Consider the following 24,532-nt stretch of genomic DNA (forward strand, 5'->3'; position numbering starts at 1 on the left):
CTTTGATTTAACATTTAATGCGTATATTTGTATTTAGTTCATTATACGATTTCACTAGAAAATGCATGTATGTAAATATATATCCGTAGATCTGTTAAATAGGGCTTTCCTTTATCTGAATACTTTGGTAAGTTCTGTTGCTCGCTGGAACTTATTTCTCTAGTTTAACACTAATATGAATTTCATTTACGTTTAGGAATAATTAAATTATCAAACGATTCCTTAGCCGTTTCGAGTTTTGAAGAAGACACAAAGTTAGCTGATTTTATCTAATAAAGTAACTGGTACAGGTTGCGTAAAGTGCATTATTAGCCGATGGCGTAATAAAATCAAATCAAGGACTCGAGTTAAAATTATAGTAATAATATACAAGTTTAAAACTATTTTCGGGCTCCACTCGACTTCATGCATACTATGCTAAGATATAGATATACAAATATATTTTTGTAATTGTAAGTATCGAATCGTGCAACATAAAAATCTAACAACAATAAATTGGGAATTTAAAACTTAGTCGCTTAAGTATAGTCAAATTAACAAGTAATATTGGTTAACTGGAACCTATGGAACTGGTCGTTTAGCACAGAATATATTGTTCGGTTATCGGTTATGAATTGTGTGTGGAGCTCTGTGTGTTTATGTGGGAACTGTGGTGGTGGGTGCTGTTGCTGGTATTTTGATCAACAAAATACGGTCCTAAAAAGGGAGAATTGCAAACTCGTTAATACAAAATGGAAAAGCTATGGGTAGGGTCACGGAACATTTAGTTAGATTAGCCGAATTTTGTCAGATAGCGCTTACGGTTAGTTTCGTTTCGGATTAAAAGCCACCAAATTTGGATTGCTTATGTTTTTGTGGTGTTAGTCACATGCGGATTCCCTCAGCCGAGGCGCAAACCATTCAGCCCAAAATCGAGCTTTACCTGCCGCAAGACAATTTCAAAATCACCGACAACATCAAACAAAGGAACACCAAGAGAGCCTATGCTACGACTACGGTGTGGTTACGCTAACGCATTACAATCTCTACGCCCACGAATCGGGCTCGTGTTATTTGAATACTTCAACATTCGGTGTGGTTTCTGGTTAGCCTTGTGTGTGGGTGACTGAGTTTCGAATTTTGATATCTTATTATGATTTTGTTGGACTTAAGCAGTACTTGAGTTATGGGAGGCGCCACTGATCGCATTGAACAAAGCCATGCTGTTGCGCTGGTTTATGCTGTCGGCGTCGTCGCCGAGCGGCTGGAAGGACTCGTCGTCCAGCAACTCACTGAGCGCCTGGCACAGCTTCTCGTAGTTCTCCTTCAGCACATGATGGTACTCCTTCTGGTCAGCGCTGATGATCCGCTCGTTGAGGAAGAGGGCCTTGTGGCACACCACAATGAAGTCGCTGCAAGGAAGTGGTAGACAACATGATTTGAGCATTTTTGAAGCCTAAAAGGCTAGTTACTGAAATTGCGTACCGAAACACATCTTTAAGATCTCCGACGCGATCCATTGAGAAGTTGTTGACCACCTTCGCATCAAGAAACGCATGAGCGTAGGCCAAAGGACCAGCATTTACTGTCACCGCCACACTTCCCTGCAGACGCAGCTGCAGCTTCTTCACATCGGCTGGTGGGAGAATGATCTCCTCCAGCTCTGAAACCTTAGATTGCATTTCATCGATGGCCACCTCAATGGGGCTCAGTTCTATGATTTCACGGGACTTAACCGGTATACGTTTAAGAACATATGGGAAGGAGTATTGAGCTGCAATAATTGGCAATTTAAAATAGAGCACACAAGGTCAGAGACGGTTTTTCATACTTTTTATAACTGTCTTGCGCTTCCATTGCTCTTCTACGCTGCCACGGGCTGCTCCCGATTTGGTGAACGGAGTCTCGTACATGAAAGTGTCCACATCATGATTCTGCTCGAATTCATTTAGCCTTTGGTCGAGTTCGTCTTTGGAGAAGAAAGGAATCACATGGGTGACCTGTATGTAGGCGAGTTTGGCATCTAGTTCGTCTACTTTAACCTGAAAAATATGAATTAAAATAAATTATAGTGCATTGTTAGTCTTAAGAAATCGTCTATTAATATTAATAACAATATATAATTCTATTGACCTTCACAAGATCTTGTTTTCTTTGGAATGCAATCGATGGTGGACCTACACAAGTAACTTCGAGATCAAGTCGTCACTCCAGCAGATATCAAAATGATGTTTGTTTCAGAATACTTATCCACTTCCTACCTTCAACCGATTTGGTTCAAACAGCTCAACAACTTTACTAGGTACTATTAAATTGTTTGTTATTTTTATACAACCACAGTCCGTACACTAGAGCCGCAAAAGTATCTAAATTTTGTACACAGTTCTTTTGGCACAAACTACAAGTTCATAAGATTGTCGGACATACGGTTACTAAACCCTAGTACATTGTCTGCTTCCCTTATGGAGCAGCTCTTTGAGTTCCCAGCCCGTGCGATGGGCCTGGGATTGGTCCAAATGCCACAGATGCAGATACCAATCCCATGTAGGAGGGAATACTCGCTAAATCCGAACGCAGTGGAATTCGTGCCATCTTTTCGCCAGAAATCCGTGCTTCCAAGCCCAGTGACCAAATCGGAGTCGACCTCAACTACAACATTGCCGCATCCCGAGGTCGTTGGTGATGATGTGAATCGTGTGGAAAATGGTTTTCTTCCCAAGCGCCAGATCTTGGAGTTACTCAGTCAACTGGGAGATGAACAAATGCCTCTGGAAGAGATCGTGGTGGGTGTGTTACCAGGAGGACATGGTCTTAATATGACTTTCACCACCAAACGGCGCGATCAGCTGCAGCCTTTGGGCCGAAATGGTCCAGTAAACCACGGTCAGCAGTGCCTCCTACTGGCGGTAGGCGATCAGGGGAAGCTGGCCAACAGACCAGAGACCGTCCTTGTCACCCAATTCCTCATCCGGGTCAACGACCTTTTGAACGAGAAGTATGAGTACGGTGGCGATGGATCCGTGTGCCCCAGGTGCACTCTGTGCTCCAATCGCAGTTATACGGAGCTGGAAATCGAAAACCAAATCGACTGCATAAAGGCTTTTGAGAAATTTTTCAACTTCACAGAATCAACTTGCTACCAAGACTTGGTTTCTCACAACGCCTTCAAGGAGCTGTGCCACAGGCTGGGCTTGATCGTGAGCCGAGATCCAATCCAAGTCAACCGAGCTTCCACAGTGGTCCCTCCACCCTCGGCACAGTCCTCTAGTCTAACCGTTTGCATGTCCAATAACGAGATGAAATCCCATGTGGAGGCCAAGGCTGACGCAGAGGACGAGTCTTATTCCAACGGTAGTAAGCTGTCCGCGGATGGAAGTGAACACCCATCCATTTCGAATGAATATGTGAGGGGAAAGCTTTACAGGTGGGTCTTAAATTGAGGATATGCAGCGAATACAAAAGTTTTCGATTACCATTAATCCTTTGTAAAAAGGCCTATAATCTAAGGAGAATCAGAAAAAACATAAAACATAACCTTTATAATTTTAGATACGAAGACTCTGACGGATCGCAGCTGGTGAACGAGCTGAGTGAGACTCAAGAAAATAATGAACCTGTGATGGTAGATGACCTCCAGTTGGATTTAGCACCAACCACGCCGCCCAAGGCCGTGCTAACCACTAGTGTGCCGGCCACCTTTCCTCGGGTGTACAAATCGGCCAAAGCCAAATGCTCGGCTCGCGGGGCAGGATCTAGTGGTCAACAGAGTGGCTACAGCAACAGAGCAGTCCGCTCAATGATGCAGCCAGCAAAGGGCTCACCCACGGCTTCACATTTTCGGACTATTGCAGTTGGTGGCCACGATCAAGCTGGATCGGCTGCCCCCCGAAAGCTCCAAATGGATTTGTGCCCAAACGGGCTTGCCAGCAAGAAAAATAGGTTGACTGAAGCAAAATCCGGATGTGTTTATCACCCATCTGGTAATACGCAAGGAGTTGCAACAGGTCGCGTCACCAAGCAAGGAAAAGCTAATGCAATCGTACAAAAACCGCAGTCAAATCATATGTGAGTTATACTTTGTAGTCGTTAAATGCTTCCAGATCTACTGCAAAGTACCTTGGAAAAAAGAAATATCAATAAGTCTATTACTGGATTTGACCCTGCCTTTATTTTTCTATTCCTTTTTTTTTCTTTAGTTGCAAGACCGGAAAAATGTCCGCGGCCAGTAGGATTGCCATGACCAATCCAAAGCAAACCAATGGCAACTCGCAGCGAATGATGCCAAGAAGCACAAACGCCTCAATGATGCGTCAATCCGAGGTCAAGCGGGTAAACCCTTCGCAAGTCTAATTTCTCAATTAATATAATACTCTGTACTCCATTGTAGCGCATGAGTTTGATGCGCGGCGACAGCAATTTGGATTTGCTCTATAACGAATATCTCTTCAAATGATTTGCAAATAAGTTATATGATTTGTTGCTTCCCTTTCAAATATATTAGTTTTTCCAATCCAACCACCTTCGTTACGTTGAAATTACAATTAAAACAAGATAGAATGCTATAGTCGAGCTCCCCGACTATCAGATACCCGTTACTCAGCTAGTTTAAGTGCAAACGAGAAATTTCAACATTTTTTGGAATATCTGTAGAAATTGGGAAAAAATGTTTGGTTTGTGGGCGTGTCTAAATTTGGAAATAAACTTGCGCTGCGTCTATGTCTCTAGAAGCTGCATGCTTAGTCTCAACATTAAAGCTTTTGTAGTTCCTGAGATCGAGGCGTTCATACGGACGGACTATTGGCTATTGAATTCTTTCTGCCTGTTACATACTTTTCAACGAATCTTCAACGAAACGGGTAGAACTAGGGCTAGAAAATATATACTCTTTACTAACCGGTGACGAGTCCATGATCATCTTCACTACATCGGCGCCAAACTTTTCCTTGTACTGCTTGGCCAGTCGCTCAGAGATTTCGCTGAGCGATGTTAGCTTGGGCTCCTTGTACACATACTCGATGGCATGATCTTCTTCAAAGTACACCTAAAACACATAAGTTTAATAATAATTCAAAGGGAAATACATTAGTAGATTACTCACAAATCCATAAAATACAACCCTGTAAAAGCGGCCCAACATTCTCTTGCCTGACCGATTCACCTCTACTACTTTGTTGTAGGCTTGTGTGAGGTGTCCATAGCAATGTGCCTGGTCCTGGTAGTTACGATCCCTTTCGTACATTGGCAGGATGAGTTTGTAGAGCTCTCCAAGGCACTCAAATCTTTCAGCGCGATCCAAGAAGTCGGCACAGAGCTTGAGCTGCTCCAAAAGCATTTGTTCTGTGTACTGGGAATCCTGTGCACCAGCATCCAGTTTGAGGCCTTGCTCATCTAGGGGTATATTCGTAGATATCTTGCCGAATGCAGTGGACGACCAACTAAGAGTGCAACCTCCTCTTAATCGGAGATATTCGCACATCAATGCAGCAATGTGGAGATGGCAGCAGGCAGCCTCCGACAGATTTCCATTCTGCTCGTGATTTCTGGCCATGGTCACCAACCAAGTGTGGCGAAGTTCTGGTGTGGAGGCATACGAATTGGCTAGGGAGTACTGTAGTTCCAGCAATCTTTCAGGATCCATATGATGAGCCTGCATTTGGGCAGTGGCCATAAGTACAGTACGCACTCGACGCGTTAAGTCCTTGACCTCCATAGGAAAGCCTGTGCCCTTCATCGCCTTATCGCTATTCGCATAGCTGTTGATGATTGACAGGCTTTCTTGGAATCTAGCATTGTTCAGTCCAATTACGTTTCCAATCATCTGGGATACTGAGATAATAACTTGCAAGTGTACGCGGGTTAGGGCTTTTCGGCCACTGAATTCAAAGTTACTGCGCATGAGAAGATATAAAACAGCACAAGATTCGTGGCGAATTTCCACTAGGCGACTATCGCAGGCCTTGAGAAGCTCATAAACCATTTGACCACATAACATGGCATTTCCTTTGAAAAGGGCCACTGCATAGTTGTTTATAAAAGCTCTCAGTGCTGCAAAGACGTGTTTGGAGAGCCTTTCTGATTGACCCAGCTGCAGGAATCTCAGGTAAACTCTGGCCACCTTTGGCAGGACTAAACTATCGGCCAAGAGTTGTCTGAACTGTAGGACATACAGCCCTAAGCAGTCTAAAATAATCATGCCCACTTCGGTGGCCAAATTCGATTCATAAAGAGCCAACTGACTTCTAGCTAGAGTATCTATATCCTCCAGTAGATGTTCCCGGGGTTGATTCAAGGTTCCACTTGATGGCTGCTGTTCCTGACTGCCGTTTTCCAAGCCTGTGGGTGGTTGAGTCCTAGCTGGAAGCGTGTTCGCCTTGGCCAAACGCCCCTGACGGGTTTCTGTAGATATCACTACACTTTTCTTGCCCACATATCTGAATTGCAGCAAGCAGAGATCCAGTATGGAGAGAAACTGCAGAGTCTCGCATTCATTGCAGTTTTGCCACCAACCAACCATCTGCTCTTGTGACAGGTGTTTGATGATGAAAAGGAAGCCCAGAAGAAGGTCCTTGCTTTCGACAGAACTGAACTTATCGCAACGGGAGAGGATCTGTGCATGGGTAACGCTCACTGAGCGATTGTGTCCATTTCGTAGGGCCACATCTGTGTCTCCATTCGTATATGCCCCTATTGTGGTGGTGTCCTGGGAGTGCTGAAAAGGGGATGCATGTTAGCAAGGCTGCACTGGATTTAATGCGACTACAACTTACCCCCGAGTCCGTATTCGAATTCAGTGAGAGATTAGAGATTCCATTGCTAATGGGCTGTCCAGCGATAGCGGCCAGATAGTTGTGTTCCTTCATGTGAACCGAGGTGCGGTATGGACTCGCTTGATCGCAGTGCATAGTCAGACGATTCTTTGAACGCGGCGTGGACGTCAAGGAGCCGAAAGTGGAGGAGTCCTTGCTGAACACATAGCTACTGGAACAACTCAAGCGCTTAGTATAGGAAGCGGAGTCCGCATAAACGTGCCCATTGGGCGTACAAGCGCCAGACTCCGATAAATCATCAATCCGATGTATGTTGTCCATCACGACGCCCAACCATGGAACATAGAGCAGGGCAATCCTCGAGAGCTGACCCTTCTGCTGATATCGGTTATCCAGCTCGTGCTTGGCCAAGAGATCTTTGAAAATGCCCAGCGCGTGTCGCCTCACATGGCCCACTTCATTCAGGCTACTTTTCAATTCCTGAAGTAGTAGTCCGGACAGAAAATGTTGCCTACAGAATTGTTCGGAAAGAGTGAAGTGCTGCATCATCTCGGGTGGTCTGTTCTTTGGGTTCAAAACAAATGGCAGATTAAGTGGCACATAATGCTCATGCTGGCAGATTTCCTGCAGAAAGTTGAACTTGTATTCGTGAAGTATCCGCGGATTACCAGGCGAAAATTCTCCCATATAACAACGAATCATACGAAAAACAAATCCTCTGTCCATGTAACTCAGACACTGGCGAACAAACTTGGCCAAAGATCGATTAAGCAAATGAGTTTCCTCACTTAAGTCCTCAAATCGAGTTGTTATGTAGGGCATTAGTGCCTTTATCAATTGTTCCACACGATCGGCATATTCCTTGGGAAACCGTTCGTTGCGCAGCATGCGAATCCTACCGGTGGCCAACAAGTGCTGAGCCATACTTTTTATAATCAGATCGAAGAAAATCGACGAGTACCTCATGAACTTGTTAACGATGAGGAAATCGGGATTGCTGGGATTTAGGAGATAGGGCAAATGCCTGCAGAGTTCTCCATGTACCGTCCTTTGCCTAGCAGTTTGTTGGCTGTAGTAGGGTGCGTGAAATACGTATTTCACGTAGGCTGCCAAAAGATCAGATCTTTTCGCCTGGTCACTGATCAAATGGATGATGTTTGTAATCAAGCGGATTACATTCAAACCGATTTCTTCGGATTGAGTGTGAACTAGCAGCGTAAACAGCTCATTGAGGAACGTCGGTAAGTAGTTAATCAAGGATTTCATATCAATTGCGTGGGCAGCTTTCAAGATCTTGCAGGTTTCCGTTTCCGCTGGCACCGCCCCAGTTTTGCCTCCCTCCAGCAACCTTTCACAGTGTCCAAAAAAGTTGTGCAAGTGCTGATCGGCAGTCAGAACCGTGGAATCCAGACGCAATCCCACCGTATACAAATTCCTCTGATTGTCGATCCACTGGATATCCGGACCGCAGTTCTGCTGAGAAATTGGAAGGGTTTGTAGGCAGCCAAGGTTGGGGTGGATAGTGGGTGGTTGGTGGTGCAGTTAGCATGCAGATCAGTGCGGAGAAAGAGAACACAGAAAAAGAGCACAGGTTAGTTGGCAAGCCAAGGAATGAATGGATGGGCGTGAAGTATGTTGGGTAAGAGACAATACAAACGTTTCATGAGTTGAGTTGACTTTGCGCAGCACACAACGTACACAACTTACCCCTTTGCCCCATCCCAAGGGTTGGATGGAAAGATAGCCGACTGGCAAAGTGGAAGCCACCGGAAGTTGTTGTTCCTCCAGGCATATACGATTCTTCTGGAGCAATGGCAACCAGGCATAACCAATAGGTGTTTCAAACGCCGAATGCGCATCCCTCTTCTTGCTAAGATTACAGGACACGTGGTAAAACGAAAAGAGCAGGTGGTGTTCCGGAAATAGTCCCAGCGGAAGACGTAGCTTGATTTCCTCGTACCAGGTGGGTGTCACATTGTGATGCAGCACCGGGCAGGCAATCTGGGACACTAATAGATCCTGGCCAGGGCGGCCATATATGCACTGCAATCAAAATTTATTTATATATTCATACTTTTATATATTTTATAAACCGTACCTTTAAGGGTTTGCTGTACTCCCCATCGCCATCCCGTAGCTCCACCACGACGGTGATATTCCTGGCTCTTGAGAACAATTTCTGGCTGTCGAATTGCAAGCTCAGTGGATACACATAGAGGTGGTTACAGAAACTGGTATAAGGGTGTGCATCCCGTTCACTGTGGCTTTGGAATTCGGCCACTTCTACAGTAGGCGGTTGCTTGGAAGATGGACTAAATGTGGACAAAGGCGCCAGTGATTTGCTTAAGCCGCAAGGTGTGGTTTGGTCCAGGAACTGCATCTGCATCTTAAGGCTGCCAGGAATAATTGTAAGTTTGCTCAGTTTTTCGGGCTTGCGATAATCGACCAAAAGCTTAAGAAGTTCCTCATCTTTCAGTTTGGGTATCTCCTGGCGATAAATGGGACTGAACTCAAACTCTCTCTTGGGATCAACATCCAATTCGTGACTGTATTGCTTGAAGAGTGGTCTTGCTGCCCAGGCAAAAGGCTGCCGGTAATGTCCAATGTGTTGCGCATAGCTCTTCGCCGCTTTATAGACTTTTTGGCCTAGCTTTGGATCCTTGCCAGCTTTGAGATAAGGTTCGGCAACCTGGGCTATTCCTGATTGCAGTATTTTCTCTATTCTCACAACCTGTAAGAGATAACCCTTAATCAATATGGCATTTAGATTAAAATAGTTAGTTACTAACCAAATATATATCGGCATGTGGAGCTGTCACGGAAAGCAGACATTGTCTCAGTTGCTGAAATTGCTGTCGATTCGATCGCAACAGCTCGGCAGACACTCCATCGAATAGGGAATGAGGTGCCTGACAGGCAGAACTCCTTTCATCGCCCTCCGCTGACTTTCTAGGGACTCCACAACCAGCAACAGACGAAGGTACTGGCATATTTGGTAATAACTGGGCTGCCCACTGCTCATTTACATTGAAGTAAAAGTTCTCGCTCAACTTTCGGTTTGCCTTAGCATCGTACAAAGCCAGGCTGGTGATATAGGGCTCCACCTGCTGTTCGACTCCACCCGCAGAGCCCTCGTCCTGTGGGATGCACTGCAGCCTGAAGCGCAGGTTGTGGCAGGTGAGCAGCAACCGTGTGCCCAAGTGCTCTCGATACTGCTCTACATTATCGCTGCCGCTTCCCTTGACTGGCGACTGATAGCAGGCAAATAACCGGCGGCGCTGTTCCCTTCTCGCTAAAGCAATGGAGTGATCTGTTTCCCGTCCATACTTCATCAATTGGGGATGCAGGGACTGATCTAAGCCCTTCAAAGTACCAAAGGTTGGGGGATCCATTGCTGGCGGCTGGAGCTGGGGGCTTGGACTCGACCCGATAGATGGGTGGCGTTCCAGTGAAGCATTTCGCTTCTCCTCTTGTGCTCGATTTTGGGCCAAAACCGATGAAATTTTACTGAGCCAGTCCTTAAAGTCCTGTTCGTTTTCGGCAGCCAGGGTGAAGGATTTATGGCCCGTCGTCATGCGGAGCTCAAAGCAAAAGCGACCACGTTTGGGATTCTGAAATGGATAAAAAATGGTTATTTGTGGCGCTATACATTCCTTCTGAGTGTAGCCACTCACCTGAACCACATCTGTGCAGAAGTCCATCACTATTGTGGCTTTGGCTTCGCCCTGTTTCTCGTCCTTGTGCAGTTCTAATATATATGTGCCATCTATCTCCTGTCGCAGATAGCAGTAGCGTCGCTTAAACGATTTATTGCCAATATTGGCGAACATCCGATCTGAGGCCGAATCGGGTCCTTTTAGGAGATATCCCTGCTTGGTTATGGTGTCCGCCTGGGAGCGAGTCATCTGCTCGTCAATGCGATCCTGATCCGCATCGATTTCGTAGACCTCTTCCACCAGTTCCTCAGCCGGTGACATGCTAAGATAAAATGATTCAATTGATTGTATGTACCATAAAACGATATCAGTTCTAATATATACCTGGGCAGATCGTGGCAGTTTCCACCGTAGGCATTGTATTTATAGTGAATCAAGTGATTCTTTGCCCTGTACGTGTAGAGAGCCTGCCTTGTGAATCTGGTGCACTCTGCCCTGGATCCGTGAGGCTGTCCATCGACTAAGTCCTCGCCGTGCCCATCATCCGCAAACTCATCCACCTCCTCCGGCTGGGCCAGATTTGACCGGAGTGTAATCGAGGACAGGGCCGACTCATATGAGGAATCCTTGTGACTGGAGGAGGCATTCGAGCACTGTGAACTCTTCCTGGAGAGCTGCCCATGTCCATTGGAATTATTCAAACTGTTGCTACTGCTGCTGCTTGTGTGCCCATTACCATTGCCGTTGTGGTAGCTTCCATTCGACTGTATGCTACCCTGCCGACTCACTTGGCTGTGTCCATTTCCGTTCGTTATCATGGAAGGACCATGAAGGGGGCACACAATCGCCTCATTGGGAGGATCGAATCTGTCCGCCACTGATTTGGCATTGGTGCGCTGCTTGCGGGGCATGATAATCTCCTATCGGAGCACAAAAGAATAGAAGTGTCGATAATCAAGAGATTAGATTCTATTGTACATAAATAACAAATACATTTGTTAAGATAATTAACTCACCGAGACATCATCAGCGGGATAGATGAGTAGCTCCCTCTGCGGATCATTTTGGATAACAGTTTTATTTTTGGCTATAAAGGCTTCAAAGTCTATCGGCTCCACCACGAGTGGCTTGTTCTGAAACAAGAAGATTGAGATAAGTATACGCTTTTATTTTCAAAATGTTTGTATGCTAATTTATGCGGGCCACTTGTAAAAGCAGAGCGTCCCTATTAATAGCACTCCCCCAAAAAGTAATGACCAAATGTTATCCATTCCCGATGCCGGAATGCAGACGGATTTCGAGGGATTTATAGGCACAACGCACGTCATAAATTTATGGCTACTTGCTGATATGTGAGTTTGGCTCTTATTTTCACAACCCCACACAGAAAAGACCTTGACCGCATTACAATGAGCATGCCTCTACTTCTACCCCTGGTGCAATGATATTTTCCATGTCTGCCACTTGGCATAAACAAATTCATTTCGCTTAAACTCTAAACATTGAAACATCTTAGCATTTTGCATTGGCTATCGCAGGCAATTGGTTTTTGCGTCTTAGATTTCGCAAGACGATGATGAAGATACAATAATATCTGTGCCTCGAGGTGGGTGACCCAACCTGTGACCCCACCCTATATGAGGACATGTCGTAGAGGGTTAAAGTGCCACTTCCGTTTTCGCATATCCATTTCAGGCGACTTTCGGATATGCTGTCATTTTATGGCCTTCTTGAAACCCGAGGTGTGTGGGCTTGTTGTGGGTTTTATTCTTGGGCTTGGTTTATTTCAGGAAGGCACGGGTCAACTCAGGCCATGGGAAAAGTTCATTTAGAACAACGTTTCACCGACGTTAACTGCGACATTGGACAAAGGATTGTCATAGGTTGGGATCGGTTATTAGGGAGAGAATCCAGTTTGGGTTGGGTTTTACCACAGATGCTCCCAAACAATATTTTAGTGATTTGAAAAGTAAGGTGTCATTATGAAATCTTTGTAAGTTGTGGGTAGCGCAGATTGAAGGCACTGCATTTTGCAAAGGCCGACATTTAAAGGTCAGCTGTTTAGTTTTAAAGGTTAAAACCTAATAAAAATCCATAAAATATTGGCAGGCAATCCATCTATATCAGCTCCACTGGCAAGCCTTGGCTTTGGCCCTGATACCAATCGCATGCCAGCCACGCCCCCAAAAGTATCTGGCCCGTCCACCCCCTTTCCGCAGCATGGGCTGCAATGTCATTGCACTCGCCCACTTAGCCACTTTTGGGCTCGAGCTGGGGGAAAGCATTTCCATTGTGAGCTCAGGCTCGGGCCTTTTCCTGGGGCTCCTCCATTTCGCCTCTTGGCACGCACCGCATGCAAATTGGCAGACGTCGCCGCTTGCGTAATTAATACCACAAACCGGCGACAGCCTCAGCTAAAAAAAAGGCTACAGGTAAAAAGTACACCTACGGCTATGCGACAAGTGCATGGGCATTGCGCAAAAAGGCAAACTCATCGGGCAATTACCAAATCGATTGGCCAGCATAAAAGGCCGAGAAAGTTGGGCAAACATTTTCGGTGGCTAATTTCTCGCGCTAAACTTAAGTCTTTAAAATGCACTGCCTCGGTGGTCGATCAGTAGACACGCAAATTTGCGGTGAAAGATTCCATGAGGCACAACTGGTCCAGCTAGGCGTGGAGATCCACCATCGACCACATGCCAGTGCGCAGCCATCATGATCTGAAGCCATTAGGCACTTCATTTCGAACAGTAATGGCAGTTTTAGCTTATTTATTTCGGATTTCAAATGATCAAATAGGTAAATGTTTAACTCAAAGTTCCTTTGCAGCAATCAAAATAGGCAGGCCTGAAAAGCATTGAGCGACAAAATTTTGGCCACTAAAAATGTAAGATTTCCGGAAAGCAAGTTTTCATTTAGTCATTTCTCTCTGCTTGTTAGTTTTAAATTTATAGGCGCTTATTTGGCTTAACTTTGCGGCATCACTGATGATTATCTCTGCCAGCAGCCAGTTTCAATTTAAAGTTAGCGGTTTGAGGCGCCTCGCCAGGCAAAACGTGACGATTTATGCATATTTCAGTGAAGCATTGACCAGGCCCCAAGTGGCACTGGCAGTGGCAGTCATGCCTCCCCATGCATCCCATCATCCAATGCCCCTTCTAAACAAGGCTTGACTTTCATTGATTTGGGCATGGCAATTGGCCCTGGCATGTCTTGAATGTCACTTGAGTTGGTGTCCCTTCATTTTCCTCGCTTATCAATTGAAATTGCAACAAGGCGGCAGATGCCTCCATTTATATCTGGTGTCTATACCCGGGCAGTATGGAGAAATGCGGGGAAGGGTCACGAAAAGTTGGATCGGCTCATTCAGAATTCGCTTTGAAGTGGAAACCGTTCAAGTGGTCTATACTATGGACTTTTCTCTTCCTGATTTGCATTTTCTGGGCACGGAATTATTGTGACTAAATTTAGCTTAACTTATTGCATATGATTTGTTGGGTCTGCGTCTGCCGAACTTTTGACCCGCACGAATAATGCTTCTGGGGGCTGGGTAAGTGGGTATCTAACGTAAAAAACAATTCAAGGGGATTTTCGAAAATTGTTAGAGTTTTAAAAGCTTTGGAGAAGATAGTGTGCGAGCAGGAAGTTTAGATAGGCAGGGGGATTTGGGTTAGATTTTGATTTTAAAATTAGTTTTATTTACATAGCAAAAATGGATCGCAAGTATTTTACGTTTTCATATCGCAGTTTTTGCTACCATTTCCTTCGGCATTTCTGGCTTTCGCCATGTATATCTGGTACCATTAATACTTTAACGTGTGTATGTGGAACAGAAAGTATACAAATATTATGATTTGTTTATTTGCAGTGTATGGTCAATGGGAATAATGCAGCTGGCATCCGTTCTGCGATAGAGGAATGCGGCATACAAATTCCATAAATTTATGCCCATGCAGGGATTTCCTGCTCCCCCAGCAAACATGATCCGTGGAAGGCATGGGAAGAATTCTACTGATAAAACTCATATACAAAACACATTTATATATAAAATTGCATGTATAAATTATAAGGCAAAGTTGTCTTTATCAGTGATTTGACTAAAGGAGGGGTTTGTCCAGTCATCGGATTTGCAACTTTAAAACTGGTTTCAGCCCAGTGAGTTATACGTTTTGGTCATCTTCGCTTGGTTTAGTTCAACGAACCCAACAGCATGTTTAGGTTATATTAAAAACCCAAGCCAAGTGCAGATCTGTAACTGGCCCACCCATAAAGGTGGCGACAAGTCAGCAGTTTTCCTCCCAATCCAGACATTCCACGCAAACGTGTTGCTCAAAAGATATAAATGAAAACTGAAAACACAAGTGAGCAGCGCAAAAAACCAACAAATCAACAAATTTCTCGCATTTAGTTATACAACTAAATAATTTATGGCCCGGGCAAAAGTTGAACTTTCCAAGCAAGATATTCTATTCAAAATGGGCAACGAATTTCACCCAGTTCCAAGTCCGATTCGTAGGCAAATTTACATGTCCCCGGACAAATGAGGAAGCTTATCATTAGCTCCGTTCAATTCAAAGTAAATACTTTGGCAGCGGCATTCATTAGATGACTTTTTGTTGTCCGCACAATGAGGGAAATGTGGCAGAGAAATGTCTGCTGCATAAGCTGCATTTAAATCATAGGAGCGACACAATTATAGCATAACTATAAGATATTTATGCACTAATCGCCCGCCGATCAGGGTTATATAAGCCAGTGACGACGATGATGTCTTACGCCGTTGTAGACCATTTAAATAAGCTATGGATCGGTATGAATAAAAGTTGCGCCAACACTTTCATTTCTCTTACAATTTTTGCTTGGACAGAAGACGAAATGAACTCATTGGTGTTGGGACTTATACTTTTTCCAAATTGAAACCTTTTCTGAGCGACTTCATTTATGCAAAGTCTGTAAAAGCGAACCAAATCAAAATCCAAGCGCTTACTGTACATAAAAACACTTGTTTTCTAATGGAGCAGGCTGAGACCCTTAATGGTTTTAACCTGCCAAGGTCAAAAGCTAACTGGTCGGCAGCTCGTGTTGGCCAACTCAACCAGAAGTACGAGAATAACCAGAAGCAACCTTGAGGACAATATGTGGGGGAAATAAATGAAGACTACGCCAGCAAAAGAAAATAATTGCCCTAAAAGCAGGAAAAGCAAGTGCAGCAAATGATGAAAAAAAACAGTGGAAAATCCAAGGCAAGACACAAAGACACAAAAAGTTCCCACGCAGAAAAAAGTATTAAAAGTGGGGAAAGAGAGGCAGCTAAATAATCACATAGGAAACTTAGCCAATATCCAGTTCTTGGTCCAGTCATGTCTCGTTGCTCAGCGAATAATTAGCCATTGAACGGAGCCGAAGGAAAGTAAAAGAAAAGCAAAGAAAAGCCAAGAAAAGTGCACACACATTTTTGGAGTACGCGAGCAAACAATCGAACGACAAACATTTGCTGCAAGAATATTGTGGAAGACGCATTAATTGCCGACGACAGTAGCCCCGATATCTTCGCATTTACAGATGCCTTGGAAAGTTGACAGTTTCAGTGCAGTTTTCAGTTTTCAGTGGAAAATTGGGTGTCGGCGAGGAGATCCGATGGATTCTGCCATCTGTGGCCGGGGCAACTTTCTAAAAAGTACTTAGCACTTTCAATTACAATTGTACAATGTGTCTGCGAAGCCAAGAGGCCGGTTAAAAAATACGGCAGCGAGAATCTGGCAAACTAATTACATTTATGGTCGCGTCGCCTTTCCATTGTGGATGCAATGGGAGAGTGTGAAATATTTGTTAATTACACGGCAGCGAATCGCCATCGTTAAATTCAAGTGTCTCTCATTAATTGCTCAATTGTACAGAGATCCAAGCAAATCTTTGGGGTCGACAGACTCGCTTTTGGCCAAAAGTTGAAGTGCCACACGACACACCCATTTCAAAATCTTCGGCTTGCCATTTATTGCCCAATCGAGCACTTAGGTGGGAAAACCAGTTTTTAAAGAACACAGTTGGTGGGAGTATATTAAAGAAGTAGGTAATTTATCAAGATTTCATAAGGATTTCATAGAGCATTTAGTAATATCATCACAGTTTAAACATCTGGTTTTAACTATGTTTCTTCATATATGTATCTTTTAAAAGAGTCAAATAAAAATTAAGCAGATTTATTTCGTATTTTTAATCAGCCAAATGCTTTAATTCGATTTTAATTAACAAATCAAAGAGCAATCTTCAGGATCTACTGGCTGCGCTATAAATTCAGGCACACAAATTTAAATTTAAATCAAATGAAAATTTTTCTGTTTTGATATGCAAAATAATTCGTTCGTTTGGAGTTTATAAAAACAGTAATTATCTTGTTGCCACACCTTTTAATTCATTCTTCAAAGAGAAAATCCGACTCCAGATGACAAAACACTGGTCAGTACTCACTTTCGGTTAACTGAAGCCCGTAGAAACAGCAGATCGTGCTGTCTTTTTGAGGGCATTAGAAACGATGCCCAAAAGCAACTTTCATTCTGGGGAAAACAAAAGCCTATGCTTACAAAAGTTGCAAACAACAGAGAACAAATCACACATGCGGATTGAAATAAAGGTTACTGACATGTCAAATGAGTCTCTCTGTCTATGCCAGTAGCCTTTTTACCCATTTACAGAATGGGAATGAGATACAGTGGTACTGACTGGCGCAAAACTCCGACTGGATATTTGCTCAGAACTTGTAGCACAAAGCTCGCACATTGTGATTGCGAAACGGAAGTGAGTTAGTGTGTTTTTGCCTTGTTTCATTTTGCATTTAGTAAGTGTGTCAGCTGTAGCAAGTGCTAACTGCTTACTCACACCCCTTCTACCCTTCTACCAGTTTTTCTATTCGGCAGTTCTGGCCAAAAGTGAATGACATTTGCACAAAATATTTGCAGAGGGTATGGAATCAATGGCAAAAGGACGCACACAGGGAAATCTATTATTTGCATATTATCTGAAGGAGAACTACCATAGTTTACAATACACTGAGCGCAAATAGAAGAAACGAAATTCAAATGCTCTTTAAATGTTTTGTTAGGAAAACGATGTTATTTAATCATTACTTCATAATTTATAGGCTAAGATGCTTATAAGAATGACCATTGTCATACCCACTTGAAAATATGAATAAAATTAATACCCTGCTGAATACCTAATTGAACATTAAAAGACGGTTCGAAAGCATATTAGTTTCTTCTTCGCAGACCTTGCCATTTTCTACTTATGCAAATTTAGTTTCTCCGCCAAGATGGAAGATGCCATGCAGAAATAGTTAGGGTGGGTCTGATGTGCAAATGAATTTGCTGCAAACAAGTAAAACTCGACAGCGAAGTTGAATCGAAAGGCGAAAAGTTGAATGTTCAATGCGAAGTGGGAGGACTAAGCCGAGCTCCCCGGCAATTGTGTTCATTATGCAATAGAGCAAAGTGCAACAGCACCAGCTCCAGCAGAAACGAAAACAATTGTCAACAATAATTGTCGCAAATAAACAAAAAGCTGTCTAGAGTGGAACGTTTATCACGAATAGATGTTTCAACTTCAGTGTGGGTGCACAGTGGGCAGAGGTGGAAGTTGTACATATGTACATATGTATGTGTGGGAGGGCGTGGTTAAATATATTTTTTCAATTAGTTGATGATTTCATCGAATTCCATGTGGTGGGTGGATGGTAAATGTTAGAAATGGCCATTAATTTACAGTTGGGCAACAGAATGCCTTGTACTAAAGCGTATAGCAGCATCTAATGAAAATTATGTGCAGCGATTGTTATCTATGAGATTAACTTAATAAGAAAATGTTTATTTTAGGATAGCACGTAGTTAAGCATTCCGCACTGGTCTGCTCTTCAAAAATGCAGTGTTTATCGGTCAAATATTTACATCTCTAATAAGAGCAGATTGCGGACCAGCGAATGGTCAACAAACTTCAACTTATAATCATTATTACCTTCTAGCAGGTAAGTGTAAGTAAGAGTAGTATTTGGAAATCCTCTCAAACTTTCGTTGTAGAAAGAGAAACCGCATGAGTAGAGACAAAAGACCCTTCAAAAACCATGTGACAGCATTCGAAGTTCCCTTTTCGTGTTTTGATAAGCTTACAGCGCGACCAACGAAAATCTCGACTCGAATACTTTACACCTTTCACTTCCACCGAGCGGAGTTTCTCCTACGAATTTACAACCGATTCATGATCAGCACTTCACTTCATTTGGCACCTTTCTTGGTTCTTTCACATTTTTACCTCATTTACTGTTTTCTGCAACTTTGTTTTGTATACTCGTGTTCGTTTGCAATCAATCAGTGCATAACAATCTGGCACATTAAAATGCCATCCATTTGTTTGAAGTGAAGCCTGAGAGAAGTCAGTGAGCAAAGTGAGTTCTCCGCGAATAAACAATTGTTTATTTTGGTCAGCTCTATATAAGAGCTTAGAAATTCTTGATAAATCCACAGTGAACAACAAAATACATAGACGGAAATCAATTTTAACAATGACTAACACCTTAGATATATTTATTTATTTGGAGGATTGTTGCTTTTGTCGGTCCATCGGGAGAGAAATTTAAACAATTTAATTTTAGCAACACAAATTGAAGCTTTATTCTGCCGCAAATTGCCAACTCATTGAGAGGAAGCTACCTATTATACGTACATGTACATACGTACGTTTTTTGAATGTCAGAGCTGGCACTGCATCGATAGTTCTAACGGTACTTTCGATAGCTTTTAGTGAGGACGATGAGTCTTCCAAACTCAATTGTGCGAAAATCTTCAATTGATGCACGTCCTAGCAGTTGCAAATTAATGGGGTTTGTCAATGAGTTAATCTCTAGAATGCATTCGACGCCTTGCTTGATTGCACCTGCCGATGCGATTGGAAAACTGGAAAATGCGACTCATTCCCACTTGCGACCTGTTTGATGGCGATATTTTTGATATACTAGTTCGTGTTCGGTATTCGGTTTCAGGTACCTGCTACAAGTTACAAGCTTCAGGTTCAGGTTCAGGTTCGGTTCTGGTGGGGAGGCACGATTTCAATGTCAATATTTACACGACTGTCGCACCGATAAACATAAAAAGTTAGCATCATCTTCGTCGTTTATTGCTGTTTTAATTGCTCGGCAGCTTCTTCCTAGTTTGGCCGGTGGAGAAAATATGCATAAAAGAAAGTTTATCTCTTAAGCAAAATCAAATTAAAATCCCATATTCTCATATTCGAATTAATCACGCAGCCAGCCCGAAAAAGGAGCGCCATTAAAACTAACGAGAGAGTGAAAAGTCGAACAGATGCAATGGATGGGGTGTTGGGGCTGGAAGCTCAGGAGAAGAGAGTCAAGGTCAGATCGAGGAATCGATAAAAGTTTGTCCCCACCAGGCTCGGAAAAAAGGAAAACGAATAAGGACACATTGAGGTCACTGATTATTGTTATTGTTGATGGCGGCGCAGAGCTACGCATATATGTAAATCAACTGACATTGCTCCAGATATTAACAATGCACAGAGAAATATGTACAATCCAAACTTACTTCAATACTTGTGAATAATAACCTAGACATATTTTTAGAGGGGCAAACGCCATGTATAATATCTGGATTGGATATATGCGAGCTACCCAGAGTTTATTATACACTCGCATTATAAAACCAAAAGAAAGGCTTCCCGTTAGCAAATGCCTATAAAATCTCGCTCTATATTTTCAGTGTAATATATTTTTACCGCAATGGAGAGGCTACGCTGATAGCGGCCAGTGCAGTTCATCTAAAATGATAGAGAAAAAGAAGGGGGAAATGTTTGGGTCAGTATTACAAGCTCTGTTATTAATAGCCAAAGGTTGATCGGATGGGGAATGGTTGGATGACCATGATACGGTGAGCACGCCCGCTAAACAAACTGAATCGGAGCAGAGTGGCGGTCATTAAATCGCAGACAACTCACGTCAACTCGGGGAAAAGCTCAAACAAAAAATAAAAGTTGCGAAACAATATTTCCGTAGGGGGATGGGAAAAAAACGGTGACCGACACTCAGAATAGAATCACGGAATACATAAAATAAACAATAAAGCGGAGATGCGCAAAAAGAGCAAGCTACTAACAATAAAAGCACAACAAAATATATAATATACAAATGTTGGATACGAATTTGCCACGACCTGGAAAAAACATTTATAATGTATGTATATAATGTACGTATATGTTTTGAAGCATTTATCAAAAGTAATCAACCACATACATATAACATTAAAGATTTTTACAAAGCACATTACATTAAAATTATGAAGCATAGTTTAAGAAATATATTAATAAATAATAAAACAAAAAACACTGTTTTTTTGTGCTTAGTTTTTCAGTCTTTTTGTCCTACGGTATAACGATTAATTAAACAAGTTAAGTACCTAGCATACCCCACCTTCGAAAAACGTAATGGTAATGCCAGTAGGAAAGTACGAGCACTTGAGCCATGACCATTTTACCTACTCCACTTCCGACTACAAATTTCCCTCTTACCCTTTTTGGACACTTTGAACGTGCAGTTTTCAAAAGCAATAAAAATCGCTAAAAAGTGGAAGTTCCCAGAAGGTTTAAGCAATTAAACGATCTTAATAAACAAGCAATTAAACAATGGTATTATACTAAGTGGGTAAATTAATTACATGGAGGATTATCAATGGATTTGAACTGTAGATTCTCCTACATTCCAACTAACGTATGGTTGAGCATGTTTTGATTTGAGTTCGTATTCTTCGACTTATAAGGAACCTCTTTAGATTACTTTTTTGTTTTATATAGTGGTGCTTGGCGTAGTTTGGAGATGAGGTCATGACGAAAAAGGTAAATGGTGCCTTGATATTCCCGAAATGGAACATAAAAAAGGCTAATTCATTCCCATAAATCATCCGGGATTTTTTGTAGGATCATATTGTGCGAAAAGTGTGCTGGAGAACGCAAGCATTTCAGTTATAATCAAAAGCCGGATATAAACATTAAATATCAAGGTTGCCAGGTTTTCTTAAAGCTTTCTAATGATTTTTATTTGAATCTTAAGCTTAAGCTAACTGACAATTTACTGCAACATGTATAGTTGAAATACAAAGTACACTTTAAAGTCGCAATTCGCTGATGACAGCTTATCCAGCTTATCCAGACCTTTTCAATTATCTGAGACCCCCCATTTTTTTTAACCGAAACCACACACTTCATATTTACCCTGATATCGGGTAACAAAATGCGGCACATGTGCGCAGCAATAATTTAACAAGTATTTAAACAAACAAGGCGGAAACACAAAACAAAATTCCATAAGTAAACCGAAAGCGAGCCATAAAAATTAAGCCAAACTCAGTGTAACTTATGGTTAAATAATGGAATGATGTTTTCGGAAATGGGACTCAATTTTTTTTGACCCGGTGAACTACAAAAAACGCCATTAGTTTGTCTTGCCAACGAAATATTTAATTAATACGTTGGCAGGGGGAGACCGTTTTCCATTAAGTCTGCCAATTGGGATGTGCAAAACCCCATGACAGGTGGAAAACGAGGAGTACGACTCATTGCAGCGCACTCAACCGCCGAGGCACTCTTCTTTTTATTGGCGTGGAGCTATCTATCTGTCGACAGTTGCTTATTATGGCTTGATTGCCTGTCGGCCGGTTGATTGCAGCTGTAAGTTGGCAATTGCTTATCATTTTGGCTTCGACTCTCACTCTACGCACTAATTGAATTAGGAGTCCCGCGGAGGAGAATGAGAACCACACACCCACACACACTCTAATTGACATTGGAAGCGCGGCTAATGGCGCCCTAATATGATTTTCGTTTGGGACCGTAATAATGCAATTAGTGGGTACTATCATAAGGTGGAATGGGTAGGAACGTATAGCTGTTGAGGCGCAACACGTGGGTGAAGCCCCCACAAAATGAAGTCACACCCAATACTCAAGCTGGTCCTAGTTAGGTCCGAAATTACAGAAGAACCTCGATAAATTAAACGTTTAACGTAACTCGAATATAGGCTATTGCATACAGGCAGTTTTTTTCTGGTTAATAAAATAATAAATGCATGGATGATAACTATACAAATTGGAATTGATCTAAACATTTTCCATTTCATATTTTTACACTAATTACCATATAACATTAAATCTTAACAGATCTTTTACAGAGTTCAGTTTTCAGCACACCTAAGTCACAGCTTCCTTAGGGAATTATCACTGTGCTCGGTCTACAGCGGACATCATTATCGTACAACATGAATATAAACAAACAAAAACAGAAGCTGCGGCGGAATTTACAAATCTCACGGCCTTGACGGATTCTTCGCTCTTGGGGCCTCTCTTCTACAATCTTCGGAAACAGAAATCTAGTCTTTTGAGTCTCTCTTCTCCAGCAACTATGAATAGAATTACGATGAGATAAAGAACAAGTTTTCCCTTTCCTTAGCACATTTCCAATGTTGACTGTTCTTATGCAACGTCTGATGGGTGGATCGAAATTCTTTGCCTTATAAAACATTATGATCTCGATGATGTGTGCTAAGTGAAAAGAAAACATTATTATAACTCAAAGCATTTGGACATGTGCCAAACGATATGAAAACATGACCACGTCTGCAAGTGTTGTCGGAAAAATAAATAAATCCATTGAAAATAAGTGGTTAAAATAATCTAACAAAACGAAGATACTTGAAATACAAAAGCAAGAGTTTCGGCTTTTTTGAAGGCTCTGCAAAATTAAACATTAAGCTAAGGGATTAACCTACACAATATTTTGTAGGCCAACATATTCTATAATACATTTTAAAACGTGGGTTTGCCTACCTTCCATTTGTCAATAAACATAATATTTTGTGTAAAGTGATACTAGCATTTTGACCACAGCTGTATGTTCATGAATGTGTTGCAATGTAGGGAAACGTGCGTTTCTAAGTGGGAAATTCTGTCGCATACAGCCAACACACAAAGCCATTTGCATTCCGACAAATTCTATATAATTTTTCTTTTATTTATAATGCTTGCGTATATACATATGCATATATGCATGTAAATACATACATACGTAAATAGGGAGGTAAACAAAACAAAAGGTGACATGCATTACTGGAGACACACCCACACTAGCATACACATGTACACATGTACGAAAAACAACTGCACTTTTGAAAGTCAAAAATAGTCTAGGAGAGTAAGCGAGATGGCATTAAGCAGGTGTAATAAGGGAATTGCCGTACTTACCAAAACCGCGCTCTCCCGCACCAGCTGAGAGACATTCTCTCTCATTTGCACCGCAGAGCCGAGCTTATTTAAGCCGCGCGTAAATTTCCGTTCCATCCTGCTCTGTGCCTTGCTCTCTTTCAGGGATCAAACAAACAAGTTGTTGTTTTATTCTCCCCTCCGTGGCTTTGGTTGTTGTTGTTGTGCAGAAACCGGCGGAAATTCAAAAATAGAGAGACACACACGCACGAACTCACACACACACACGAGCGGCCAGGATGCGCTGTCGACTGCGCAGTCGACGTCGCTGCCAGCGATGACTAATCCGTTATCCTTGCTCCGTCCACTTTTTCTTCACTTTACTTTAAACTCTTCTCGAATTTGAAAAGTGCAGTAAGGCAACACTATAATTTTTTGTAAAAAGGATTCATATGCGAAATTCTTGAATATCCATGTTATACACAAAACACCAATACACGCACGCTGAAATTCCCACGCCCCTTTCGGCAAAAATGCGGGGTCTGTGCGAAAAAAACACAAACACCCACGGTAAATATTTTTAGCAGCCTCAGGCTTCTAGCATCCCGATTAAGATTATAAACAATATATTTTAACGAGCCACACACAGCTGTTTACACATTTTTATTATCTAGTTGATTACTCGTAATTTACGTGCGTTTGCCGTTTGAGGTGTTTGTGCGTTTGCAGCGGCGACTTGAACGAACCGTACTGGCGTGGAGTTTATGTTTTCGAATTGCCGCCAACGGAGCTCTGAGCTCCTCACGCGAACGAGTTCCACCGACTTTTGGCGACGCGAGATGTTGGGGCAGTAATAACAATTTTGCAGCACCTCGATTCACTA

The 24,532-nt window shown here is 42.5% G+C and overlaps 2 protein-coding genes across 13 annotated transcripts; one reads left to right on the plus strand and one right to left on the minus strand.

Annotated features, from left to right (window-relative positions):
- Nucleotides 1-9: 9 nt before the first annotated feature.
- On the minus strand, nucleotides 10-24,525 carry LOC6541088 (dedicator of cytokinesis protein 9). Of its 12 annotated transcripts, none has more exons than XM_015159356.2 (14): nucleotides 23,692-24,525; nucleotides 11,419-11,535; nucleotides 10,787-11,322; nucleotides 10,421-10,724; nucleotides 9,536-10,357; nucleotides 8,845-9,477; nucleotides 8,454-8,789; nucleotides 6,747-8,219; nucleotides 5,078-6,688; nucleotides 4,874-5,020; nucleotides 1,811-2,021; nucleotides 1,465-1,753; nucleotides 1,159-1,391; nucleotides 10-696 (listed from the first exon to the last, which is right to left on the minus strand). In XM_015159356.2, exons 1-14 carry the CDS (start codon nucleotides 23,785-23,787, stop codon nucleotides 608-610), a joined length of 6,897 nt encoding a protein of 2,298 aa, XP_015014842.1. In that variant the 5' UTR covers nucleotides 23,788-24,525; the 3' UTR covers nucleotides 10-607. The 12 variants fall into 12 exon arrangements, 10 of the variants coding, with proteins under 10 accessions (XP_015014842.1, XP_015014848.1, XP_026834726.1 ...); XM_026978920.1 differs by having other exon boundaries at nucleotides 29-696; nucleotides 5,078-6,679; nucleotides 6,747-8,222; XM_026978919.1 differs by having other exon boundaries at nucleotides 29-696; nucleotides 6,747-8,222.
- On the plus strand, nucleotides 2,199-4,494 carry LOC6541622. The gene is made up of 4 exons (XM_001970129.3): nucleotides 2,199-3,403; nucleotides 3,529-4,044; nucleotides 4,176-4,308; nucleotides 4,367-4,494. The coding sequence occupies exons 1-4, from the start codon at nucleotides 2,442-2,444 to the stop codon at nucleotides 4,430-4,432; spliced, it is 1,677 nt and encodes a 558-aa protein (XP_001970165.1). The 5' UTR covers nucleotides 2,199-2,441; the 3' UTR covers nucleotides 4,433-4,494.
- Nucleotides 24,526-24,532: the final 7 nt, after the last annotated feature.

Source organism: Drosophila erecta, unplaced genomic scaffold (assembly GCF_003286155.1).
Source record: "Drosophila erecta strain 14021-0224.00,06,07 unplaced genomic scaffold, DereRS2 tig00000055-arrow-pilon, whole genome shotgun sequence".
Lineage (NCBI taxonomy): Eukaryota > Metazoa > Arthropoda > Insecta > Diptera > Drosophilidae > Drosophila > Drosophila erecta.

Excerpts from the sequence above, each read along its gene's own strand:
- LOC6541622 (XM_001970129.3), top strand. The coding sequence starts at position 2,442 with ATGGAGCAGCTCTTTGAGTTCCCAGCCCGTGCGATGGGCCTGGGATTG. Across the intron at positions 3,404-3,528 it reads GTGAGGGGAAAGCTTTACAG|ATACGAAGACTCTGACGGAT; the intron begins GTGGGTCTTAAA and ends TTATAATTTTAG. Across the intron at positions 4,309-4,366 it reads GTCAATCCGAGGTCAAGCGG|CGCATGAGTTTGATGCGCGG; the intron begins GTAAACCCTTCG and ends ACTCCATTGTAG.
- LOC6541088 (XM_026978919.1), bottom strand. The coding sequence starts at position 23,787 with ATGGAACGGAAATTTACGCGCGGCTTAAATAAGCTCGGCTCTGCGGTG. Across the intron at positions 9,478-9,535 it reads CACATGCCGATATATATTTG|GTTGTGAGAATAGAGAAAAT; the intron begins GTTAGTAACTAA and ends TATCTCTTACAG. Across the intron at positions 8,223-8,453 it reads CCTTGGGATGGGGCAAAGGG|CAGAACTGCGGTCCGGATAT; the intron begins GTAAGTTGTGTA and ends CCAATTTCTCAG.